This window comes from Mytilus californianus, unplaced genomic scaffold, assembly GCF_021869535.1.
Source record: "Mytilus californianus isolate M0D057914Y unplaced genomic scaffold, xbMytCali1.0.p SCAF_4, whole genome shotgun sequence".
In the NCBI taxonomy this organism is placed as follows: domain Eukaryota; kingdom Metazoa; phylum Mollusca; class Bivalvia; order Mytilida; family Mytilidae; genus Mytilus; species Mytilus californianus.
The window spans coordinates 17,852,030-17,877,393 of NW_026262690.1; the positions used below are offsets into that span (position 1 = coordinate 17,852,030).

Genomic DNA, 25,364 nt, shown 5'->3' on the forward strand with positions numbered 1-25,364 from the left:
TTAAGCAGATAAAATATATAGGCCTATATTAAAAAATATTAAAGAATAGGCCTAATGATTTGTGAGGCAATAACTGAAAGTTAAATGCCATTTTTACTAACAATAGATAATGGATACTTTACATATTGAAATTTGAGTTTCCCTTACCTGATTGGAATGGGATTTATTATACAAATGGAAGATATAGAAAATAGAACACGCCTATTGATTTTGGAAGTACAATGTCAAAGTTCAAGGTCACTGTTTCTCCAATTAGAAACTCTTGGAAAATAGTTTCCAAATGGTAACTTAAGTTTCTTTTACTTAATTGGAATGAAACTTATTCAAAAGGGAGTTGATGGGAGGAGGAAGATCGGATTCAATAGATAAAAGTGCAAATGAAAGACGGTTTCCTTGAAATATAACTTTTAATTTATTTACTTTTTTCAAGGGAGGGGGGGTCAAAACATATCAAATTTTGTCAAACTGAAGCCTGCTACCCCTTGAAGTACTGTATGTGTTTTTTCGAATCGTTGAATGCCTTATTGTGATGTGTAACTTTTCCCGTTAATTTCGATTAGGCTTCATAGTTATCGTATTAGACATCATGCCACATTTTTTTACATTTTATAGTTTGTTTTTTTTTTGTTTTTTTTTTTAGTTAATGGTTGTCCTTTTTTGTCGTGTATTATGGAAGCATATGTTAGGTAAAATAGTCATAGTTGCACCTTTTTTGTTTATTTTAGGAAATAAGACAAAAAAACGAACTAGACTGCACAGTTATATAGTATATTAAGTATAATACAGGTAAGAGCATACATTTTGACAACATTTTCCATTGATCGCAACTGATGTTTTATTTCAAAAAAAGTATTTCGGATATAAAGATATTTATATATGGGATTTTACTGAGACAATTGATAAACTAATAATTAAAATTAAGTTATTTCATAACATTCTTTGTAACTTTTTCTATCTTTCAAACATTTATTCCTTTGGATTAGTAAGTCATTTGAGCTGAATTCGTACAATATGAAAATGGAAATCTTATTTTCATTTTTTTATGAGAAAAAGTCATATTTGATTAACAGAATTAATACGAAAACATATAGGGTTTAATCAATCATATTTTAATTATCCATGACAAGAAGATTACATTTACAAATGTTTATTATGGGATTTCAGTACTTATTTGTATTATTAGAAAAAGGAAAATTCAATATTACCATTTTTCATTTTACTTCTGCAAATAATGTCTTATGCGATTGTGGTGCATGCTTAAACATTATCGCAAAATTTATGTCAAGTAGGTCATTCAAAAGTCTTGTTTGGTTTTTGTTAGATAAATACTGCCAAATATGTAAAAAGAACAATTGAAATATATGTTACAAATATTGAATAATTAATGTACACCGTCGGAATGCAACATATTAAGCTATTTAAATTTCTGAAACCAACCTTTTTATAGTTTTGAATTACAAATATTATTCAATGCTTTGACAACTGTGTAGAGTTTTGTATTGTTATAAAATTGTCCATAGAACACTTCCTGATCTGAAAAACAAAACATTTAATGCGTTTGAGATCTTATTCATTATTACGAGGCATTATAATACACATCAGATAAAATGGTATGTTCATTTAGGCCAAAATCTGTCTAAAACTTGCAATTCGTTTTAAGTATTCCTCGAGTTGGTCCTCCTTGTTGTCCTTAAGTCGTTATATCTTAGGATAGTTGAATGACGACATTTCTGTGCTGTGTATAGAATATTACCATAAAAAATGGTATTTGAAATATCTGAACGTATACGTATATGCGTTGTGTGCACCGTGATTTATATTTACAAACGATGTCCGATGAAAAAAATTCAGTAAAAGTTTTGACAATTTTGTGATATCCACAAACCCTGGTGTAATTATTTTTGAATAATACAAAGATTGCTTTGGTTAAAATCAGATACGTTGTGAAATACAGGCGCAAATCAAACTTGTTGATGTATGTAAACAACATGCGACGGTGCTAATAAACTCATCATAGATACCAGGATTGAAATTTTGTATTTACGCCAGACGCGCTAAGGGAAAGACAAAAGACACATCATTGACGCTCGAATCAAAAAATGTTAAAAAGGCCAAATAGAGTACGAAGTTGAAGATCATTGAGGACCAAAAATTCCTAAAAGTTTTGCCAAATACAGCTAAGGTAATCTATTCCTGAGGTAAATAAACCTTAGTATTTCAAAAATGTAAAGTTTTGTAAACAGTTAATCTATAATTATGACCATATCAATGACGATTCATGTCAACACAGAAGTGCTGACTACTGGGCTGGTGATACCCTGAGGGAATAAAAACTCCACCAGCAGTGGCATCGACCCAGTGGTTGTAAATAAACTCATCATAGATACCAGGATTGACATTTTGTATTTGCGCCAGACGCGCTAAGGGAACATTACGATCTAAACACGGACAATTCTTAATAGGAAATGCAAAATTATCTGTTTTATCGTAAATTTTAGTGTTAAGCTTCTCGATGGAAAATAAGATATCAATACATAGCAAAAGGCAGAGTTCACTGTTAATATTAGCTTTATTTAAAGTACGTTCAACAGCATAACTCTCTTTAGTCAACAAACGGAAGTCGTCATTATTGAGCGCCAAAATATTATATCTAAACGTGTTATTAATTTTTTTGTATCAGATGTTATTAACATGGGTCTATGCTGATGTTTGAAATAAATTGTGATTCGGAACAATACAGAAATAGATCCGTTATGTGTGATGAACATTTAGTCCCCATTGGAATTCCGATAACTTGGCGATGTACAGGTTCTACATAGTAAACAAAGTTTTATCTAGTAAAATGAAAGTGCAGTTATCATATCAAACCATTGTTCTTTTGTTTGTAGTCACGAAAGTGACCATATAAAGAGTTTGAACATATATATTCACATTCAGACTTTAAATGCCAATTTAATTAGGTATGTGATTTTTTTAGTGAGATTATGAGGCAAAGTGGTATATAAAGTAGAACATTCAAAACTTTGAACAAATTCGAAAGCGCCTATATGAGCATGCAAAACATCAAGTACTTCCAACGATTTGTTTACACTCCAAAAGTTAATAATTCCACTATTTTCGTAGACCTTATTTGAAAAATTTATTAACAAGTTTTCGATTGTACAAAGAGAACTAGTTAGTAGAATAGACAGTTATGTAGTGGAATAATGGCTTGATGACGAAATAAATCTATATTTGAAGGTGTTTTGTGTAGCTTTGAAAGCCAGTACATAGTTGAAACTTTCATTTTATTTGGTTCAGCTTGTAAAGAGATAGCAAAAAGTTTATGTTTGTTAAAGATGTCAATTTCCGAAAATTGTGTCAGTTGGAATGTTGATGAATTTGTGATTCCCTTTTGCAGAACCTGAATAAAAAAATTATGTCAAACAATAATAAGATCATGGCAGCCTTATCAACCGGGACAAGAATTGATATGAGAAATAAGGCTACTATGGTCGTTGTTAGGAGTAAGATGTTCTTTAAAATGTTTAATACGAATATCAACAATTACTTAATTGGGAAAAAAAATTTAATGATTTTTATCAGCTTTTCCTGTTTTATTCTTTTAAACAGTAAGTATGAAGTGATTCGTTGATGATGTTACGATATTCATTCTACTTGATAATTTTTTCTAAGAAATTATTTCAATTCTCGGTTCTGGATGATGTTAAGGTCTCCTGTTATATCATAGAGCTAGGGCCATAAATTTATTTGGAGTTTCTGCAATTTCTTGACGTAGGTGTATTGTCACTGATATTAGTATCTTTACACACTTCGCTTTAAATAAAAACATATTTCCAGGTACAATTTTTTAACATGAAAACTAAAAAGGACCTCAGTGTGTAAGTGTGTTCTTTTTTATGTTATTAATTGACCAGTAAAGAACAGAGTTTGGATTACAGATGATGTCTGCCTTAGTTTCTCAGTTTCTAGTATTCGCTACGAAACTGCAAATCTCTATAACATTTCAAGTATAAAAATTTACAGTTAACAGATAATTTTCGTGTAAGAGGTGACAATCGGGATACCTCCAAAAAATCAACAGTCTGGAATTAGTCCATGTCAAACTAGTCGATAGAAAAAAATCGATAGAGAAACTGTAAATCAAAGACTTGGTTCTAGGTGGAAAGATACAAGCGTCTTCAGATTTCACAAGTTTGACAACAGTTTTCTCATACAGGATAACAGATTTGTAAATGTTACAGTTTACAAAAGGAAATTACTAATATGAAAACACCAAGAATTTAGATGGAGCTGTATTATGGAGTTCTATGAATTGCTTAGAAATTCTACGTCTTCCGATTTTGCAAATGTTTGAGCCAAATACATACTAGCATCACAAATATTCGATGATGCCCACATCTATCATAAAAGTTTAAATACACCTACGTCTTACAGAACTGTGAATTTTTCATAGATGTCTACAATTCATAGCACTATTAATGTGTATAGTACCTACATCTAACATCATATTGAAATTACGAAACTTCTCAATAAGAATTCTTGAAGACAAACCTTATTTAAAAGATTCATAATCTAAATTGTCATTCTACAGAAAAGGTAATAGATTATAGCTGACTTACGATTAAATGATAACATAATCGAGTATTAAAATGAACATTGTGCAACAGATTTAGATAAGAACGTCAATAGGCCAACAATCTGACGAAAGAAATAGAAACGTTAACGATTTTATGCCACACACACTCTCGGCGAAAGATTCAAGCATTATCAAGAAGGGATTTTTTTTCTAAATATAAGCAAGTTATGGTTCTCTTTGGAAAAAAAGAAATTTCAACTTACATAAATATAAAAATGATAATCACTAAACAAGTGATCTTTCAAAATAACGTATACAAAATATATTATTGATGCCACATTTAAATATCATTTATATAAGTCAATTTTCAATGATATGCCTTTATCCACTTCTTACGGTGTTAATATTTCTAAATTTGTTCTCAACGCTAGTGACTGTGGCGACGTTTTTCATGTGTGTAAATTGTTTGGTCAGGGATTGTAAAATCCTCAGAAAATTGTTTTCATAGATAAAACGATTTGATTTGGAATTTGTGCTGTACCTTATTTCAAACAGAATTTTTTATGTATCTTATTTACAAACGTAATATGACATCAAAATGTGTCTAGTAATATTTGTTATAAACCTAGTAAATAAATGTGATTCGTGTTAACGTAATCTTAAAGGTTATCTATTCAACAGTGTGGAAAGATCCCTAAAAAGAGATAGAAAATACTATGGGGACATATTATATTAATGTTTTATTAGTATTAACAGTAATTTTATATGCAATATTTTATTATGTTACTAAGTATGAATTACATTATAAGAATCATCAACACTTATAGTCCTACATCTTGCCAGTACACATAATTTACAAGATCGTGCATTTTTCTGATGTTTAACACTAGACTTTTTACTTATTGGTGTTTTAATCAAGGAAACCTGGCATATTGAATTGATTAGTTGAAAAAGCGTTCTTAAACTCTTAAATCGTTAATTTTTGTATTTTTGTCTCCTTGTGATTTCGCCATTTTTAGTAAAGATTTGATTAACTAGTCCATTTACGACTGACTTTTTCATGTGTTTTTGATTGCTTTCAGTTACACTGCTATCCAAGTTTAGGATGGGAGTTTACAAACATGTTTAACCCTGCCATATTTTTCACGTGCATGTCCAAAATCAGGAGCCCATAGCCTAGTTATTGCTGTTGGTTAACGTCTACCTTAATTATAAACTGTTAATTCTATAAGCTTAATCATGCTGTAGGTTTTCTCTGTCGCTTTGTTTACATTTATCATTTGTCCTTTATAGTTTCCGATGTACTGGCTAAACTCTTTGTTAATGGTCGTAGTGTGATCAAAAAATTTCTACCTACACATTCTTGTCTTCTTATTTCGTATTATCGATAAGAGGGGTATGAGTATCCATTTCAGTATCTAGGTTACAATTCTTACAACGTTAGTCACATTTACAGCTCCACATGTGTATATTGGGTTCTGGCAACATTATGTCATATTTTGAAACAAAATATTATTATTTAGGAAAGAAGCTGTTTTCCCGCTCATATTAATTTGATTATATATAGTATATAAATCAAAAGATAACCTAACGACATCAATAACCAAAACATCTAAACATGCAAAAGGAAAACATATATAGACTATGTTTTAATTGACTTCCAATTTTGATTTATGATTTACTCTAGTTTGTCTTTCTTAATCGATTTACGAGATTTGATCATCAGTTAACTACTGCAGACTACTGTAACATACTATTAATATATTGTGATCATTCAAAACAAACAAATGTATTACATTTCAGTTAAAAATATATATGATTTCCTTTTGTTAAAAATAGACACCGAGTTTGGGATTTTCAATGACCTCTTTGAACCCTAACATTTAAATTTATGAAAGGTTTGAAATATTTGAATATAAACATATGTATGACACCAATGTTTTTCCGAAAACATGTAAACCAATTATACCCAACTGATATTTTCAATTCATGTCACTCTAAAATATTTGAGTTTAAAGAGATATAGAGAAGAACGTATATGCTGAAATGTCACGCCTGCCTTATTTATTATGATTGTATTTTATAATTACAGAAATACTAACGATATAGAATTATTACGTATTACAACTAATAACAGAACAATTGGAAGTATTGAAAAAAATGTATATCTTTGTATAAGCGCTTGTTGATTCTTATTCTTTTTGTAAGTATGCTATTTTTTAGAGGATTCGGAGCTAGTGATTGATTCTCTTTTGTGTATTGTTTACCGAACAGGAATTTAAAACCATTTAGCATATGACTTTCGTTTGATTTCGCTTTAAACTATGTTCCTTAACATCAAACAAAATATGATGGATCTTGTTACAATTATTTTCTGTTTGATAATACATAATGGTTTTTTTTCTCTTTCATTTTGTATTTTTCAGTTTTTGACAAGCTTAGTATTGATAAGATAATGAGACATATCATGCAATTGTTAGTGTATAGTTGACCAAGTTGTACTTAAAGAATAAATGCAATGGATTTTCCAGGTAATGCTTTATATTATTTACTGAAATAAGAATTAGAACATACTAAAACAAACGTTTAACACCGATTTTGTTTAGCAAGACACCTTCTTCATGTATATTGAGATCAGTTATAACCTCTCACCCAAAATCATCTGTCATAGATTTCTTCTGAACTGGTCTAGAACTGTTTTAGCCTAGATCAGTTTTGAATGACGGAAATTGGAGCACTTTACTGATAACTACTTAGAGCAAATTAGTAGTTTTGAAAGTTAGGAGCAGTTCATCATGTTCATATCTGTGAACAAATTAAATTGCAAAAATAAATATACTCTTAGAAGTATGCTTATTCTATTAATTCTCCCTGTGTTCTAATCCTTTTTAATATTTGTATAAAATAATGCTTAAACAGTATAGAAAAATATTTTTAATATTTCAGTAATTGTTATCAATAATAACATTATTCTAGCATCGTGTGTGCATCGCATTACATAAACTACTTGATAAACTTGGAAACTCGTCATAAACTCACACGACAGTTACCAATGGGACAAATCCTGAATAATCATATCTGTTATATGCTCCTTTGGAATTTAAAATGAAGTGTTGGATCTTCCTTCACTGTATTAGTTACCGGAATTACACACGTGTCCTTAAAAACAAATTTATATTGCTGGGTTATCAAAGTGCTTCTCCAAAACCTCTTTCGAAATTATTTACATTCATTTTATTAGCAAACAAAGTCGGGCTTTTAAGTTATTGTTAAACTACATACTCTAGGGGTGGCGTGATCGGATGTGGACACTTAAATATTCCCAAGGTCAGTTGAGCCTTTCCTCTTGCAATAGCTTGAAAACGTTTGGTTTTCCACCTTTACACAAGTATTTCACATTCTAAACTTAGAAAAAATTGACAGAACTGGTCCTGCTTTGTTTCATAAAAACAAATGGCCACCGTAGGAAGGAACAAATCATACTATGTAAAACATCACTCCGATTCAGACAAAAAATTTTCTAATACTGACATTATCAGATGCTTGATTTTTTTATTGACAACATATTTCTTACGTTTGAATGATTCTTTTTTTAAACAAACAATCAGCATTCCAATGGGAACCAAATGTGCTCCTCTTCTTGCTGACTTTTATATGAGGCTGTTTTCATACAGTAGCTTCTTAGGAAGAAGGAAGGAAAAGAAGCTAGCATTATCCTTTAACTTCACATTCAGGGATACAGTATAGATACAGTTAAATATGATTCATATCTCGACTTACATCTACAAATCAACAATGAGGGTCGGTTGAGAACGAAAGAGATGATTTCAGCTTCCGAATTGAAAACTTTCCATTTCTACGTAGTAACATTCCAGCAGCGCCTGCTTATGGAGTATATATCTCCCAGTTGATACGATATTCCAGAGCTCGCATTTCCTGCAGTAATTTCCTTCATGGAGGATCGCTGCTAATTAAAAAAGTTATTAAACCAAGAGTTTCAAGTGGAGAATTTGAAATCATCCCTTCTAATATTCATTCGGCTTTCAAATATTCGCCTTTGAGAGCTCCTGGTGAAGGTAAAAAAAAAAAACCTTTTGACGAATGAAATTAATAACGTGTTGTTTTCATTTTGTTTTTCTGATCCTATACCGTGTTGGTTGTCTGTTATGGAACATCTGTTTCAGATGTGACGATGGATATGTTTCGCTGGTCGAAACCACAATCCCGTCTCCTTTTAATCGAATGTGACCTACCGAATTCGACTTACCACCGGTTTGTACTTACATGAGCAATACGACGAATGCCACATGTAGATCAGGATCTACTTCCCCTTCCAGAGCACATAAGATTATCATTATTTCTGTTTGAAAGGGCTCGTGTTGATTTTGTTTTACTTTTAAGTGTTGTTCGTTGTGCTTTATGATTTTCAATGTTGTGTTTTTTTATATAATTGGTATCAGTCTTGTCCATCCTTTGTCATGAAAAATCGGCTTCAATTGAAAATTTCACACCCGGTCAAGTTCACGCTTCGGAAATTTACATGACCGATGAGATACGAATTTAGTTATGTCATAGGGTTAGATAGTACTGTTTTAAAAAAGGCTAGATTCTTAATTATTTGATTTAACTCCAAATCGCATTTATAAGAGTAACACTACGGGTGTCACATGTGAAGCAGGATGTTCTAATAAAATTGAGAATGGAAATGGGGAATATGTCAAAGAGACAACAACCCGACTAAAGAGCAGACAACAGCCGAAGGCCTCCAATGGGTCTTCAACGCAGCGAGAAAATCCCGCACGCGGAGGTGGTCCTCAGCTGGCCCCTAAATAAAGTTGTGTACTAGTTCAGTGAAAATGGACGTCACACTAAACTCCAAAACATATAAATGAACTTAAATTAAAAAACATACAAAGACTAACAAAGACCAGAGGCTCCTGCCTTGGGACAGGCGCAAAAATGCGGCGGGGTTAAACATGTTTTCTGAGATCTCAACCCTCCCCCTATACCTCTAGCCAATGTAGAATAAAGAAACACATAGCAATACGCACAGTAAATCTCAGTTTAAAAGAAGTCCGAGTCCGATGTCAGAATAGGTAACAAAAGAAACAAAGCAAAATGACAATGATACATAAATTAAATAAGGACTACTAGCAGTTACTGACATGCCAGTTCCAGACCTCAATTAAACTGATTGAAAGATTATGTCTTCATCATATGAAAGTCAAGTACAATTCCTCCCGTTAGGGGTTTAGTATCATACCATCATAAAATATATGAGAAGAACATAACCCGTATCATGCCAACAACTAGTTTTAGAATAAATGTGTTTATATTCCGATGCAAAGACCCTATGAGTGAATCAATATTAATACCAAAATATGCAATCCTTAATGACCTGACAACAGTATCGTAACTATATCCTTTCCGAACAAGTCTGTTTAAAGATTTGGTTAGCTTTTGAGGTGAATGCCGACATTTTTGTGCTTTGTAAAGAATATTACCATAAAATATTGGATGTGAAATACCTGAACGTATAAGATGTCTGCATGTTGATTTATATTTACGAATGATGTCCTTGTACCGATGATAAAATGTAGTAAATGTTTTGACTAGTTTGTGATATCGAAAACCCTGGTGTAATAATTTTTCAGTAATACAGAGATTTCTTTCGTTGAAATCAAATACGTTGTTACAAACACAAGCGAATCGAACAAGTTGAGATATATAAACACCATAAGATGGTGACAAGGGAATGTCATAATCTAAAAATGGATAATTTACAATAGGAAATGAAAAATCATCTCTTTTATCATAAATTTTGGTATTAAGCTTCCCGTTTAAGATATAGATATCAAGATCCAGGAAAGGGCAGTGTTCATTGTTAGTATTAGCTTTATTTAAAGTCAGTTCAGCAGGATAAATCTCTTTTTATTAATGAGTTTGAATATCCTTTCTATATCTTTCGCCTCTCTTTTAATGTAAGATATTTGGATTGCACATTTGCTTCCTCTATTATTTTCTTTGGAAGTATTTTTTATACTTGGGTTTACCGGATTGAAGATTATGACATAAAATAAATATATGTATTTATACATATCTGGTTTAGTTTTATTATGTTTATTTTGGTATACGCTGATAACATCAATTGATGAAACTGACAAGAAAAAACAATTAATTTGTTTCAAATTTAAGAAACATATATAATGATAAATATAAATAATTATGAAAAGAAACAACGATTTCCTAAAATATATAAAATAAGATAAAAAAAAAGAAATTAGAAAATTAAGTAAAAAAGGAAGGAAGAAAATAAATAGATAAGACAAATAAATATATAAATGAATTAAATAATCAGCTAATTAATTAAATTGAATTAAGTAAATACAGCTGTCCAAACTATTCCAGAAATAGAACTGTTAGGTTCTTTTCTCTGGCAATTCTGGAGGAGTAGCGAAAGATACCAAAAGGAAATTCAAACTCATAAGTTGAACATAAACTGACAACGCCATGCCAAAAAAAAGACCAACAGACAAACAATAGTACACAAAACACAACATAGAAAAAACTAAAGACTGAGAAACATGAACCCCACCGAAAACCTTGTGATAGCAGGTGCTCCGGAAGGGTAAGAAGAACCTGCTCCACATAAGACACTTCTACGGTAGAATTGACTAAAATCTCTTCTAGGATAATATCGTCTTAAGTTGTTTTAGAGTAGAAAAAGATATTTAAGTGTATCCCTTTTATAATCTTCATTGTATATTTCAGATGATAAACCTGCTGGCGGGTGAGTCATGCTAAAGTTAAAAGTTTTTTTTTATTATTATCCAAGTAGATTGTAATGCCTGTACACACACTCTTCGTGCATTTGTAGTTTAAGATGAATCACAATTCAGTCTAAGGAGTCAAATGAATATAAGTATGTTATAGATTCCCGGGTTTCAAAAAATAATATGACAAGAAAGTACCCGGGGTAAATCACAATAACTGTAACATTGTTCACTAAACTCTTGTGTCTTTATTTGGTAAAATAAATTCGCAAATGCGTCAATGCATCTATTTAAATTTCAGAACATTGTCCCATCAGTTGTTCTTTACTTACCTGCTTTCATAGATCTTAAAATGATAGGGTAAGTTTGCATTCCCATTCAAAGTAAATTTATATATAATAATAAAGTAATTAGTTGGTATACTACAATTATCAAATAATACATTGAAACAAACATTTATGTGAATTCGTTATTGATAAGTGTACTGACTGACTGACTGTGAAACAGCTATGGAAAAGTAAACTCCATATCATGCTTGTATATCCATTAAATGTATTCGCACACGAAAGACCAGTAGTGACATTATGTTGTTAAAATTTCTCACTTTAAAGTTGACATATCTCAGTTTTAAGTTGATAATTCTCAGTTCCAACTTGGCGGTGAGGAACGTTATCTTGGAACTGAAAAATTTAAGTTTGGAAGGGAGACATTGGAATTGCAAAATGTCACATTAGAACTGCTCAAGGTCAAATTAATACTGATGTAATGTCAACTTGAAATTTTTAAACATGTCAACTCGAAAGTGAGTATTGTAACGTTGCAAAATGTCAACATGGAAGTGAAAATGGTAAACTTGGAAGTTAGAAACATCAAGTTATAAGTGAGGAATGCCCACTTCGAAGTGCGAAATGTTAAGTTGGAACTGAGAAATGTCAACTTGGAAGTGAACATTTTAACCACAGCATGTCCCTACTAATCTTTATACAGCAAAGAAAAAGCATTAAAATTTTTATTTTCAAATTTATTTCACACTTTATGCAGAAATTGATCAGGACCAAAATGGATTGATATAGGAATACAGACTATTTTATATGTGTTTCCATGGGAAAGGATTATCCATATGGACAATTCAAATTTCTAAGCTTTATGTTAATACATCTTACGAAATCGTTAGTTCTTCTATACTCATTTTTTTTAAGTTTATGTTTTCAGCTTTATTCTATCGTTTGTAGCACATTGACCTTTATTTACATTTTTTGTGGTTATCTTAAAATTGCTATATATTCCAAAACATATACATAAAACGTGGGTCTTCAATTACCACTAGATTATATATTTCTACCTGTGGAAAACGTACCAAATTAAGTTTATATAAAATTATTCAGCTTTACTTAATCAAATCGAAAAACTTATTTGATTTAATAACTTCTTTTTTGTTTTGCAAGACAATTCAAAAGTAAAAAGGGTGAACATTCCAACACAGCATGTGAGGGAGAAGAAACAAATCCAAATTTAAGCTCAACTGACAATAGTAATGCCAGCAGTGAGCCTTATGTAATTTTTACAGTAAGTTAAAAGTACATGTGCATGTTGTAGTTGGCATAGGCTATGTTTCACTTATTCTAGATACAATGTTCATTGCCTCGATTGTAAAATCATCGAATGGAACTAATCTATGGATTTTCCTTGACACGAGTCACATGACGAGTGTCACTAGTAGAGCAAGAACAAATTTTCCTTACAGATCACTTAGTTTATTCCGTTTTTTTGTTGGGTTCATTTTGATTGATATTTTGTTTGTAGTTTGTGTATGGTTTTGTTGACTGATGGCTGTCTGTTTGTCTTTATTCTACTCCGAGAACAAAGTCTTTGGAGTATATAGGAATCACCCCAGCCAATCGTTCGTCCATCTGTCAGTATGTCTATATCTCTGTGTGCCTTGTTTGTGCCACCTTTCCTTAACTCCTGGACGAATACTGACGAAACTTGACACCATGATTTCATTACCACAAATTACGAAAACCTTGCACGAAATTGTTTTCTGAATACAAAGATTTGGTTTAGAAGTTTGGTTGAACCTATAGAAACTTTAATTTTTTACGGGGATGTTGTCTATAGAGCACGTACATTTAGATCCGATCATGTAAAAAAAAAACCAGAGAGAAGATACCAAAGCAGCAACTTATTGATCCATTAAATAAACTTATCTTTAAGGTTGGCAATTTAGCCGTTTAGACATTTCTTTCAATATTGTCTTTATCGGTACTGATATTGATTTTGTTATTAATAGCTTAAAACAAAACTAAATATGTATTGCTACACTTATTGTCCTACACCAGTCGATACATATATTTTGTGGCATTGACAAAGTCATTATTCCAGTGGTTGCCGTTTGTTGATGACCTTTGTCAGAAAGTTGTCTACGTAGCTGTGTTTCCGGTTTGGACTAAATAGCGATAAAGTGTATTGAAGGATTTGAACCCCTGCCGATGCTGGAATTGTTTATACATTAAAGTAACGCGTTGTTTTCTGTCTTACTTCTAACCATTGTTCTGTACTGCAGCGAACCAGTATTTATACCAGTATACTTCTCAACAAGGGAAATAATTCGTATACTCAATTTAATTTTAAAACAGAATCGGGCTTTCGGAAGTGATTTCGGAAAATATTAGGTAAATTGTTCTAATTTCTTTATTCGTGACTTTTCATTAAGAGTTAGACATGTATAAACACCTGTCTGTTTTTGGAAACTCTATATTGCTCTGTATAGATATGTTTTGGTTATCGTTGCTGTTTGGTAGCTGTTTCATTGACGTATACCCACATCTTCCTTATCCACATGACTATGAACGAAATCAGAGAGATTGAGTGGATCAACGTCTTCCACATAAAATATTAATGTCCACATAAACTGTTGTCAGTGTTGTCATTTAACAATGCATGATATTCTTTAGGACGGAATGGTGTCATGTTTGTTGTTCCTTTTCATAAGTCATCAACAGCTCAGTAGTCAGTACTTCGGTACTGATATGATTTATAACAATCCTTTCTAAAATTGTCCGTTTATAAATTTTGAAATTATAAAGAAACTAAGGTTTCAACTCCCTCAGGCAAAGTAGGTCTTAGATGGATTTGGCTATTTTATAAGGTTATTGTTGGTCATATAGCTCTTCCATTGTTTCGGTTCTTATAAATCCATTGCTTTCAAATATTTGGCTTTGAGCGTTCCTGATTAAGGTAAATCCAGAAAAGCGCTTCGGACGCATGAAATTTATATAACGTGTTGTTTTCATTTTTTTCGATTAAATCATTATTATTTAGTTAAATTTTCTAAAGGTTTCAATATTGTAATTTTAAAAAATTGGAAGGTTTCGATGTATCAGTCCAAAAACGTTGTTTTGTTGCAATCAGAAGAACCACAAAGATATTGAAATATCTTATCTATTTCAACGCTCTATCTTTTGCAATTTTTCTTCAGTTAAGATTGTATGTTTTAAAAAAGAAATATGTCAACTAACACAATAATCTATGTTTTCGGATGATGGGTTTAAATGTTAATATTTAATAAGAAAATCACGACAAAAGTTAGCTCTAGTTTACTTTCTTGCATCTATCTGAAACAGTTTTGTTTATCAACAAAATGAAATCAATATTTGGGACCCTCATCAATTAAAAAAAAAGTATTCACAATTAGTATATATTTGACGATCTAAAGAATATGAATTTAGATTAGTACTTATATTTAATTTTGGTAAATACTGCCAACATATTGCTAGCACTTGCATTTAGTTTTTAAAAAATGTGATTGTTCGATTTTAATTTTATCTTCAATGGAAAGTATAACAATAATCAAATGTATATATTATCAACAGAAAATACCATTTGTTATAGGCTGAACATGAAGCAAGACAAATGCATACAAATCCTGTTTTTATCGGAGATAGTGGATCTTTTGTGGACATAAATACCCCGACGGCCAGCATAAATTCGGTAGTTATTACTGTCCTGAACGAAATTGGGAGAGATTGTAAAGTAGTGAATGAGTAAACGAGCGCGAACTGCTATCATTTTTTAATAAAAAGCACATTGACATACCCTGTTTGTTATTAGTTTCAGGGATAAATATTGTTAAAGAACGATGATGTTGGTCTTCACTGGTTATATGTACTCAAGTTACTTTACAATGTACTCAAAGTTTATTCAGGGAAATAGATACATGTATATTAATCAAATAAAAAAATAAGAACTGTTTTTGGTTTAAAATTGTTTATTCACATTCATATTGGTTGTACAAAATCGCGTTTTAGTAAAATGATTGTTTTTTAGCTACTTAATTGAATAGAATACGGTAATAACTTCAATTTTTAGATACAGGACTCGGCTTCAGTACAAACTGTCCGTATTTAAGAATTTCTTGATGAGTACTAATGCACATAAATATAAAAGAAAATTACCATGTAAACATTCAAAACTCACAAAGAAGGCTAAAGCAAAAGACGACGAAAAGACAGACACTACATAGAAAACTAAAGACCTAGCAACACGTACCCGTCAAAAGCTGGACGCTTTAGATGTTCTAAATTGTGAATATTATTTGTATATTATTAATTGTTGATTTTATGTAATTATTTCAAAATCATATACATTACTATATTAGAACAGTAGCATCATGTCGCTCCTTTTTATATAAGATATTCAGGTTGTAAAAATGTTTTGCTGTCAGACTGCATGTTATATGTAAATATACACACCGTAGCAAACAAGCATATTGAAGGTGATTTGTACAGAATGAACTACATACCCAGTGTGATAACTAATAAAATCTAATGATATACTTTGTGAACTTTTGACTTAAAAAGAAAATAATGACGGTCAATGGGTTAAATTTCGCCAAATACTGCCACTTATTGTCCGTTATACTCATAATTTTTTTAATTTGAGGTTTCATTTTAGATTCCCCCCCCCCCTTTTTTTCAAAGATAGTGCATCGTTTCGAGACGCAAATCTAAGAGAGAAAAGATCATAATTTTTCTGGGTTTTTTTTTTGGTAAAATTGAAGGCCCCTGTGAAAGCTATAGATTTACAAAAGACTCATATTCCTTTTAAGTATTTCAACCCAAGTTGAACAGTTCCTCGTAATTAATCTCACTTACACTGTTTGAAAGATCTCCGAATCAACTTTTACAATAAACTCGTTGATGTCAATGAATAAATTAGTCCAATAATGTATTATATATATTTATAATGTATTACCAATTCCATAAGTTTTGCGTTCCATATAACTTTTGAGGAGTATGCTTTAAAACGTAAGCAAATTATAATAAAATAAATCATTAAACTTGGTTGTATTCAATATCTTCCAGAATTCCGATGTCGTTGACGAGACAACAGAGAGGTTTATGCTGCAGCCGGGTATACATGTCCCTTCCAACAAAAGCGTGAGTTAAGCTTGATCAATCTTATGTTTTTTTGTGACTTACTTGGATGATTAAAAAAGAATTCGCAAAAAGCCACGGTAGAAATAAAAACTACACATTTCTAAGAATGTCTCATTTTATTTTTAATAGATATAGGAAGATGTGGTATGAGTGCCAATGAGACAACTCTCCATCCAAGTTACAATTTATAAAAGTAAACCATTATAGGTCAAGGTACGGCCTTCAACACGGAGCATTGGCTCACACCGAACAGCAAGCTATAAAGGGCCCCAAAAAAATACTAGTGTAAAACCATTCAAACGGAAAAACCAACGGTCTAATCTATATAAAAACGAGAAACGAGAAACACGTATGAACTACATAAACAGACGACAACTACTGTAATCAGATTCCTGACTTAAGACAGGTGCAAACATTTGCAGCGGGATTAAACGTTTTAATGGTACCAAACCTTCTCCCTTTTCTGAAACAATAGTATTACATCACAACATAGAAAAACACACTATAAAATATCAATTGGAAGGTTTAACTCAATCAAAAAACGTAAATTAACACACAATGAACGAATAAATTTGACCTGTGACACCTGAATGCAAATACACAGTTAATAAAAAATTACAAGGGATAAATAATTAAAGTCAAAAGTAAATAAACAGGTTTAAACAAAGTTAAATTATGATATCACTGTGAAATTTCAAACAATTTATAGAAAATCATCACTTTTGAAGAAACCTGCGTCATATTATACACAGGTAAATGAAAATAATTTTGTTGTTAAGTATACTTCTTCTAGTTTGATTTCTATCCATTAAATTTTGGCATTGCCCAAGTTCTTGTCTTTCCACGACGGCATATTCCATATTTATATAAAATTCTGATCGATGTAGAAGAAGTGAATCTAACAAGTCGAAACTAAGGCAGATAGTGCAAACAGATATTACTTTGCAATTCTTTGTGTTTTTGTATTTATTATTCAAAAATAAATATACATTATTTGTTACGCCGATCTATTTGTCAATACGATTTTCTTATTTTTATCAGTATCGTTGAACAGATATTTAAACGTTTATGATTTGTTTTTGTGTGTTTGGCATCGCCGTTTTTATACCATCCGTAACTACGTAAATTTGGGGGTAAGTGGTTTTCTAGACTCTTATATAATAAACAAATTATTAGTTACACGGTGTGCTAGTGAAAATACTATATATACAGGTTAGTAAATTTCATGTGGGATGAGAGCAAACACAGTGCGCTAGTGACCAAACACGAATTATACGAGAGCAGTCATATCGGATCGGTTTTGAGCGAATTTATTTTACCGACTATTGTCCTATCAAAATGACCAAGTCTTCAATATTAAGAATCTGTTTCTGTTGTTATATACGAAAACAATAGCCAACAATAACAATTTGTTAGCTTAAGATTCATTTTCAATCGTTTATCATTAAATTCGTCATAGGTTGTCTGGGCGAAACGTTTCAAATTTTTCTTCAACGCCATGTTGTTTTAATAACGGGATGTAACACCACTACTAACTTTGTATTATAATAAAACACGCCCACTGAACAAATAAATACGGTCTCAACGTGTTCGTTTTAAGCCATTGATATTCCTAGAAATGTACAGGAGGTTAAAAAAACGAATATAACTTTGGTATATTACAAGATTCGTTACTCTCCATTATAACTTACATAATTATATTCATCATCGTATATTATTATGTTCCTATATATCAAGAAGAATCACTAAACGACGGATTTGTTTGATGTCATTATCAATAATATCAGTGTTAAGAAACCAACAATCAATCAATAATATCAGCAGATATCGTCTGTCCTGGCATTTGTTTTCATAACTAACCTTGAAATGAAGATAGGTTCAGATCATGCCAAAAAAGATGTAAAAAAAATCACGTGAAATTTAAAGCTCCCAAGAAGTATTTCAAGTCATAATAATGTCTGATTCCATTATTGAATATCACAATAAGGAAATAAACATTACGATTGTTGTTTAAAGGATGACAATCAGGGAAAAAAAATTGAATTGCTAAACAATTCTATTATATGCGATTAAATACGGTTAGTAGTTTTAACACATTTAACTGACACAAAATGAGCAAATCTTTCCTGAGGTCAGAATCAAATATAAATAAGACTGTATATGGCATGATACGGTATGTTATTCTCGTATATTTTATGATGGTATGATATTAAACCCCTAACGGGAGGGATTGTGCTTTATTTTCATATGATGGAGACATAATCTTTCAATCAGTTTAATTGAGGTCTGGAGCTGGCATGTCAGAAATTGCTAGTAGTCCTTTGTTAATTTGTGTATCATTGTCATTTTGCTTAGTTTTTTCTGTTACCTATTCTAACATCGGACTCGGACTTCTTTTAAACTGAGTTTTACTGTGCGTATTGCTGTTTGTTTGTTTATTCTACATTGACTAGAGGTATAGGGGGAGGGTTGAGATCTCACACAACATGTTTAACCCCGCCGCATTTATGAGCCTGTCCCAAGTCAGGAGCCTCTGGCCTTTTGTTAGGTTTGTTTATTTTTTTTTAATTTTGGTTTATTTATATGTTTCGGAGTTTAGTGTGACGTCCATTTTTGATGAACTAGTACACATTTTTTGTTTAGGGGCCAGCTGAAGCCCGCCTCCGTGTGCGGGATTTTCTCGCTGTGTTGAAGACCCATTGGTGGCCTCGGGTTGTGTTTTGCTCTTTGGTCGGGTTGTTGTCTCTATGACACATTCCCCGTTTCCATTCTCAATTTAAATTTTATGCACAATTATTTTCTTAATTAATTAGAAATTATTGACGAGTTATTCTTTCTTATTTCAGGATTATCCTAATTTCAAAAACAGAATGTATATGGGTAAAACGCGATTCCATCAACAGCAACAGGTTCGTTTCATAGTCTCTAAATAAAAGAAAGCTTCTAAATATAGTTAGTTTATGTGGAAATTTGTTTACCACGTATGTGGATTCAAAAAAACTTTTTTAAATCTCGATCTTTCTCTGAAGTTAATGCTATCAAAACTTTTGATTTTTCAACCATGTTTACCATAATTCCCCATGTATCATTGAAACTCCGTCTAAAAGAAATAATCCACAATGCTTTCAATATAAAAATGGTACCATACGCTACAAATGTATTGCTTTGGGATACCATACGACATATTTTGTTAAAAGTTAACAAAAGGTAAACCATGCTACACAGATATCAGTATCCTATGGGAACGAACTGTGCGACTCTTCTTGTCGATCTTTTCTAATTTTCATATTAGTCGGAGTTTCATCAGACACTTCAAAGATCAAAGAAGCCAGATCATTAAATTTCACATTCAGATATATTGATGATGTTCATTCCGTTAACAATCCAAAATTTTCTGATTGAGTTCCATTAATATATCATCCAGAACTAGAAATTAAAGAAACAACAAACATTGCTTCCTCCGCCTTCTTAAATGATACATTATGGTCTTGAAGTATAGATTCTAGGTACTGACGTTGTTTTTCATCTTATTTAAGTGTTATAATTTTCTTTGTCTTTGTATATTTTTAACCTTTATTTTTATTGTTTACTCAATTTTTTGTAATATACTTTTGGCATGGCTCGGTATTTATACATCCCGCCATTGTGTTATTGTTCTAAGGTTATTTTCGTAATCTTGTCTTTCATTTTTGCTCATGTACATTGTCTATAGAGTATCTTTATGCCATTTTTGTGTTTCTTTGTTGAAATAGTTTATTTGTTGTTATAGTGATTAAGATTATAATACAATGTTGACTTAAGGAAATGCCTGTACTTAGTTAGGAATATTACCGTTGTTTTCCATTCTTTTGATGTGTTTGAGCTTTTGATGTTGTCTTTTGATAAACGACTTTCCTTGGAAGTCGGAATTTTTATTATATTAATTTTTACGAGAACTTAATTTTGTTTATTATTCAGATCTTTGATTTTGAACTTTCAAAAATAAATTTTCCTTGGAAGTCGGAATTTTTATTATATTAATTTTTACGAGAACTTAATTTTGTTTATTATTCAGATCTTTGATTTTGAACTTTCAAAAATAAATTTTCCTTGGAAGTCGGTATTTTTGTTATATTAATTTTTACGAGAACTTAATTTTGTTTTTTAATCAGATCTTTGATTTTGAACTTTCAAATATTTTGGCTCCGAGAATAACTTAAGAGATACTAGTTATCAAAATGCGCATCTTACTCAGTATCATTTGAACCGTTAATATTATAACAATTTCAAATATGAGAACAGTAGATTATTTTTGTGTTTATGCCCGTCGTAAATAGATATAGGAAGATGTGGTATGAGTGCCAATGAGACAACTCTCCATCCAAGTCACAATTTGTAAAAGTGAACCATTATATGTCAAAGTACGGCCTTCAACACGGAGCCTTGGCTCCCACCGAACAGTAAGCTGTAAAGGGCCCCAAAATGACTAGTGTAAAACCATTCCAACAGGAAAACCAACGGTCTAATCTATATAAAAAACGAGAAACGAGAAACACTTATAAACCACATCAACAAACGACAACCAATGAACATCAGGTTCCTGACTTAGGACAGGTGCAAACAAATGCAGCGGGTTTAAACGTTTTAATAGGCACCAACCTTCACCCTCACCTGAAACAATAGTGTAACATCACAACATAGAAAGACACACTATGAAATATCAATTGCAATGGCTTAACTCAATCAAAAGACATATTAACAAAAACAAGTGAACATACACTGAACGAATAAATTTGATCTATGACACATTGTAAATACAAAATTAATAAAACAAGGGGGTTAGATGTAAAACAATATCAGAAAGACAATCATAACCTTGGACAAAATGCCGCCAAATAAAATAACGTACAGTTTTTTTTCAAAAATCTTCATTGAAACCATATTACCAAAAACTGTGAAATTTTGCAGGAATAATTATTGCATTTCCTTTAGACGATGACAATTTTATTCCATACAAATGCACACCATGATCACGATATTTATATTTTAAACTAGAGCACAGAGGAAAAACTGCTTGTATTTTATTTGATCTAAAAATTACAAGAATTGGAGAAAATTGTCAAGATCAAAGATAATCAATAGGTCAATTTTATCAATTTATATCCATATATATCTACATTAATAACTTTTAAGAAAAATCGGACAACCTATTTTTTTATTAATTCCCTAATCTAATGAAGCCAATTTCGCAGTTTTCGGATATAATCTTGAAAACTTTTATAGATAAAGAAAACTTTGATTAGCAAGACAAGATCTACAAATATAAAAGCAAAATTTTGACGTTCTTATCCATTTCGTCGTTTTTGATAAATCATAGGCGTCTACAATGGATAGAGAGAAACTATAAACAGCAAATAATAAGCTAAAGAAAATTAATAAGAAAAAAGTTAACACGACCGAAATCACAAGTAATTACAATGATGTTCGAAACTGTTTAAAAAACTTCTTAGAAACTAAATTTTTGAAACTTTTCAGTTATAAAATATTCTACATTTTCTCATTTATTTTCTTCCGAATGAAAATCAAAATTGAAAATATGACATTTATAACTCTAGATATAGAGATATTTCAACAGCAATGAAAATCAAATAAGATATATTTATCAATAGTTTAGCATAACTGCATGTTTCGCACAAATTCTAATAGGAGTGACTGCCTCTAAATGGCAAGTTGTCACCAAATATAGACATTTTAGAAATTATCTAGATAGAGTGAAACTGATAAACGTTAGACAAGATCTAGACGAAATAACGTGATAGAAATCGTAAAAACTACTCTTTTTATGGTTATTGTTCTTGAAAGGCTATATTGGTTTTTGTTGCCTCTATTGCTGATAATATAAATGTTAATTTTATGACCAGGTGAGATATTCAGGCTTCTGAGAGCCTTTTGTTTATCAATTCATAGAGATAAGTATATTTGTCTTTTGTTTTATCACACAAAAGTAAATGTATTACTGTAGTTTTGAAATTACAATTGTATACAAATTAAATTTACTCTTTTTGCAGACCAGAGATATTCCATTGCACGATAGTAGAACGTGGCCACAGGTTTTTCGTCCCCGTGTTGACGAAGTGGGTATATTTTTGTAGCTTTTTATTTCATCTCACTATCAATTTTCGTCATTATCTCATTTACTGTTCAAGAGTTTTCCTTTGAATTATCTAAAAAAAAAACTTTATGGCTCAATTTACAAGTGAAATTATTAATTTGCTACGAACTACACATCGCATTGCCTTTTATCTTTTTTTTTTATTTGCGATGAGTTTTACATTTCGAAAGTATATGTCAGCTATGACAACTTTTAACCGTTTATGTTTTCTGTTAAAGGTTATATATACACGTTCTCCTTTTACATACGATAATAACGATGTCAGACTCAATGACGAAAATGAAGAGGAAAGTAATCCCCATCAGGTAAAACCATATCTATTAATTTTAATTCTGTTGATAAAATCTTACTTTCAAGTTACAGTCTAGAGGTAGTTCTTTGCTTTAATAGATAGGGGTGCTTGTTTTCATTAAATCGTACGATATTTGTGTATATTCAATATTCCTTTAAATAGAATTAAAGAATTCAATATTGCAAACATCAGGCCTAAGCTGGATCTGTACAATGCAGCCTGAAAACAATGTATGTTTTATACGCTTGTAAAATTCTCTTTCCCTTATATAAAACATGATTTTCTGTATTGTTTTATACCCTATGTGACATGGAATTCTGAGAAATCGGAAACAAATCTGACAAAAAGCGTTATTCTAAAGAATTATCAGTTTGATTTTTTTGAACAATTGATTACAGGCTCCATTACCGGACACATAATTTTTCAAGAATTCTTTGGAAATGACGCTTGTGTCTATAATCACGCAGGTATATGGATCAATGATAGATAAAAAAAAAGAAACAGCTGGGTAGAAAATGAAATGTTCCTCAAGATCATGTTCTGTGATTTGCAGAAACGTATTTTCTAGTAAAACGGATAACCGATAAATAGACATTAGCCTTTTTCAAATGATTTTTATAGTTTATTCTTATGTTGGGCTGTTACACCACTATCCTAGGTTAGGGGGAGGGATGAGCGCTCACAAACATGTTTAACCCCGCCACATTCTTCATTTGCCTGTCCCAAGTCAGGAGCCTGTAGTTTAGTGGTTGCCGTTGGTTCATGTCTGCCATATTTGTTTTTCGTTAATTGTTTTGTTATAAATTAGGCCGTTAGTTTTCATAATTGAATTGATTCATACTTTTCATGTCCGGGCCTTTTATAGCCGACTATACGGTATGGGTTTTCTCTTTGTTGAAGTCCGTTCGGTTGCCTATAATTGCTTACATCCACTTTATTTGAACTTTTATGTAAATTAAGGGGGCATAAGCTACGAGATATTAAAAAAAGTTAGAATATGATTTTATTTTGTTTGTTGATTTATAAGTGGAAGGGAAATAGTGAAATAATTATTCGCTAAATTTGTGTATATTCAGTTAAAGAATTCAATATTGCAAACATCAGGCCTAAGATGGATCTGTACAGTGCAGCCTAAAACACAAATGTGTATGTTTTTTATAAGCTTGTAAAATTCTTTTTTCCCTTAAATAAAACATGATTTTCTGTATTGTTTTATACCCTATGTGACAAGGAATTCTGAGAAATCGGAAACAAATCTGACAAAAAGAATTATTCTAAAGAATTATCAGTTTGATTTTTTTAAACAATAGAGTAAGGGCTCCATTACCAGACTCATAATTTTTCGAAAATTCTCTGGGAATTACGCTAAATAAAAATAAGAAACAGCTGTGTAGAAAATAAAGAACTTCAAGATCTCGTTATCTGATTTGTAGAAACGCATTTTTGGCCCTCAATGCCCTTCAACTTTGTACTTTATTTGACCATTTTTAATTAGTGGCGACAATTCTGTAGCGATGTTCAGATCTCATCCATTATGATGCAAATAAGGGTAAAAAGGGGGAGGGAATCACATTTACTCCACCAGAAGTGAGACCGCATGTGTAGATCAGGTAAGTGTCTCCTGGTAGGCATGCACCATTTGCAAGTAGAATCCATACTAAGTCAAAATGTCACAATCAAGAATAGGACATAATTAATAGTTTGACAGATCAAACGATTTAATTGTTTCTACAAATCTAAGACCGCAAACAAATTAGGCTAGTGAGTTCCGAAATGCGATTCGTGGTACTGACCTTAAAACTTATGTAGTGTCAATTTCAATCAGTATTCCTCATATCTTTGTTGGAGCAGTTTTTGCGTCAGGAACACATCCCTGTTAATGGAGTCTATATTGTGTAAACATACCAAGCGTGTCGTGTTATTTAGGATATGTAACCGCCAAACGATGACGTAGAGGGTAAGTTACTGCTGATGAATTGTGAGTTGACAATATGCAGTTACGCTTTGGTAATATCCTGAAACTCAAGTGTACTGGGATATATGAGATCAAAGCCCTCACTAAAATGTGGACAATAGAGTGACCGGACATCGTCAATATATATGAAAGAGAAATTTAAAGAGCTTTGCAAGA

General features: G+C 31.4%; 1 protein-coding gene across 1 annotated transcript in view; it reads left to right on the forward strand.

Moving 5' to 3' along the window:
- Nucleotides 1-25,364, forward strand: part of LOC127737590 (uncharacterized) — a 48,085-nt gene that overhangs the window by 8,252 nt on the left and 14,469 nt on the right. Inside the window, exons 2-10 of the mRNA XM_052248421.1 lie at nucleotides 726-786; nucleotides 7,006-7,110; nucleotides 11,351-11,369; nucleotides 12,798-12,918; nucleotides 15,244-15,342; nucleotides 16,716-16,790; nucleotides 19,637-19,699; nucleotides 22,838-22,903; nucleotides 23,160-23,246. Of these exons, the coding sequence (XP_052104381.1) occupies nucleotides 7,098-7,110; nucleotides 11,351-11,369; nucleotides 12,798-12,918; nucleotides 15,244-15,342; nucleotides 16,716-16,790; nucleotides 19,637-19,699; nucleotides 22,838-22,903; nucleotides 23,160-23,246 (543 nt within the window). The 5' untranslated portion in view covers nucleotides 726-786; nucleotides 7,006-7,097. The remainder of the gene's footprint in view (nucleotides 1-725; nucleotides 787-7,005; nucleotides 7,111-11,350; nucleotides 11,370-12,797; nucleotides 12,919-15,243; nucleotides 15,343-16,715; nucleotides 16,791-19,636; nucleotides 19,700-22,837; nucleotides 22,904-23,159; nucleotides 23,247-25,364) is intronic.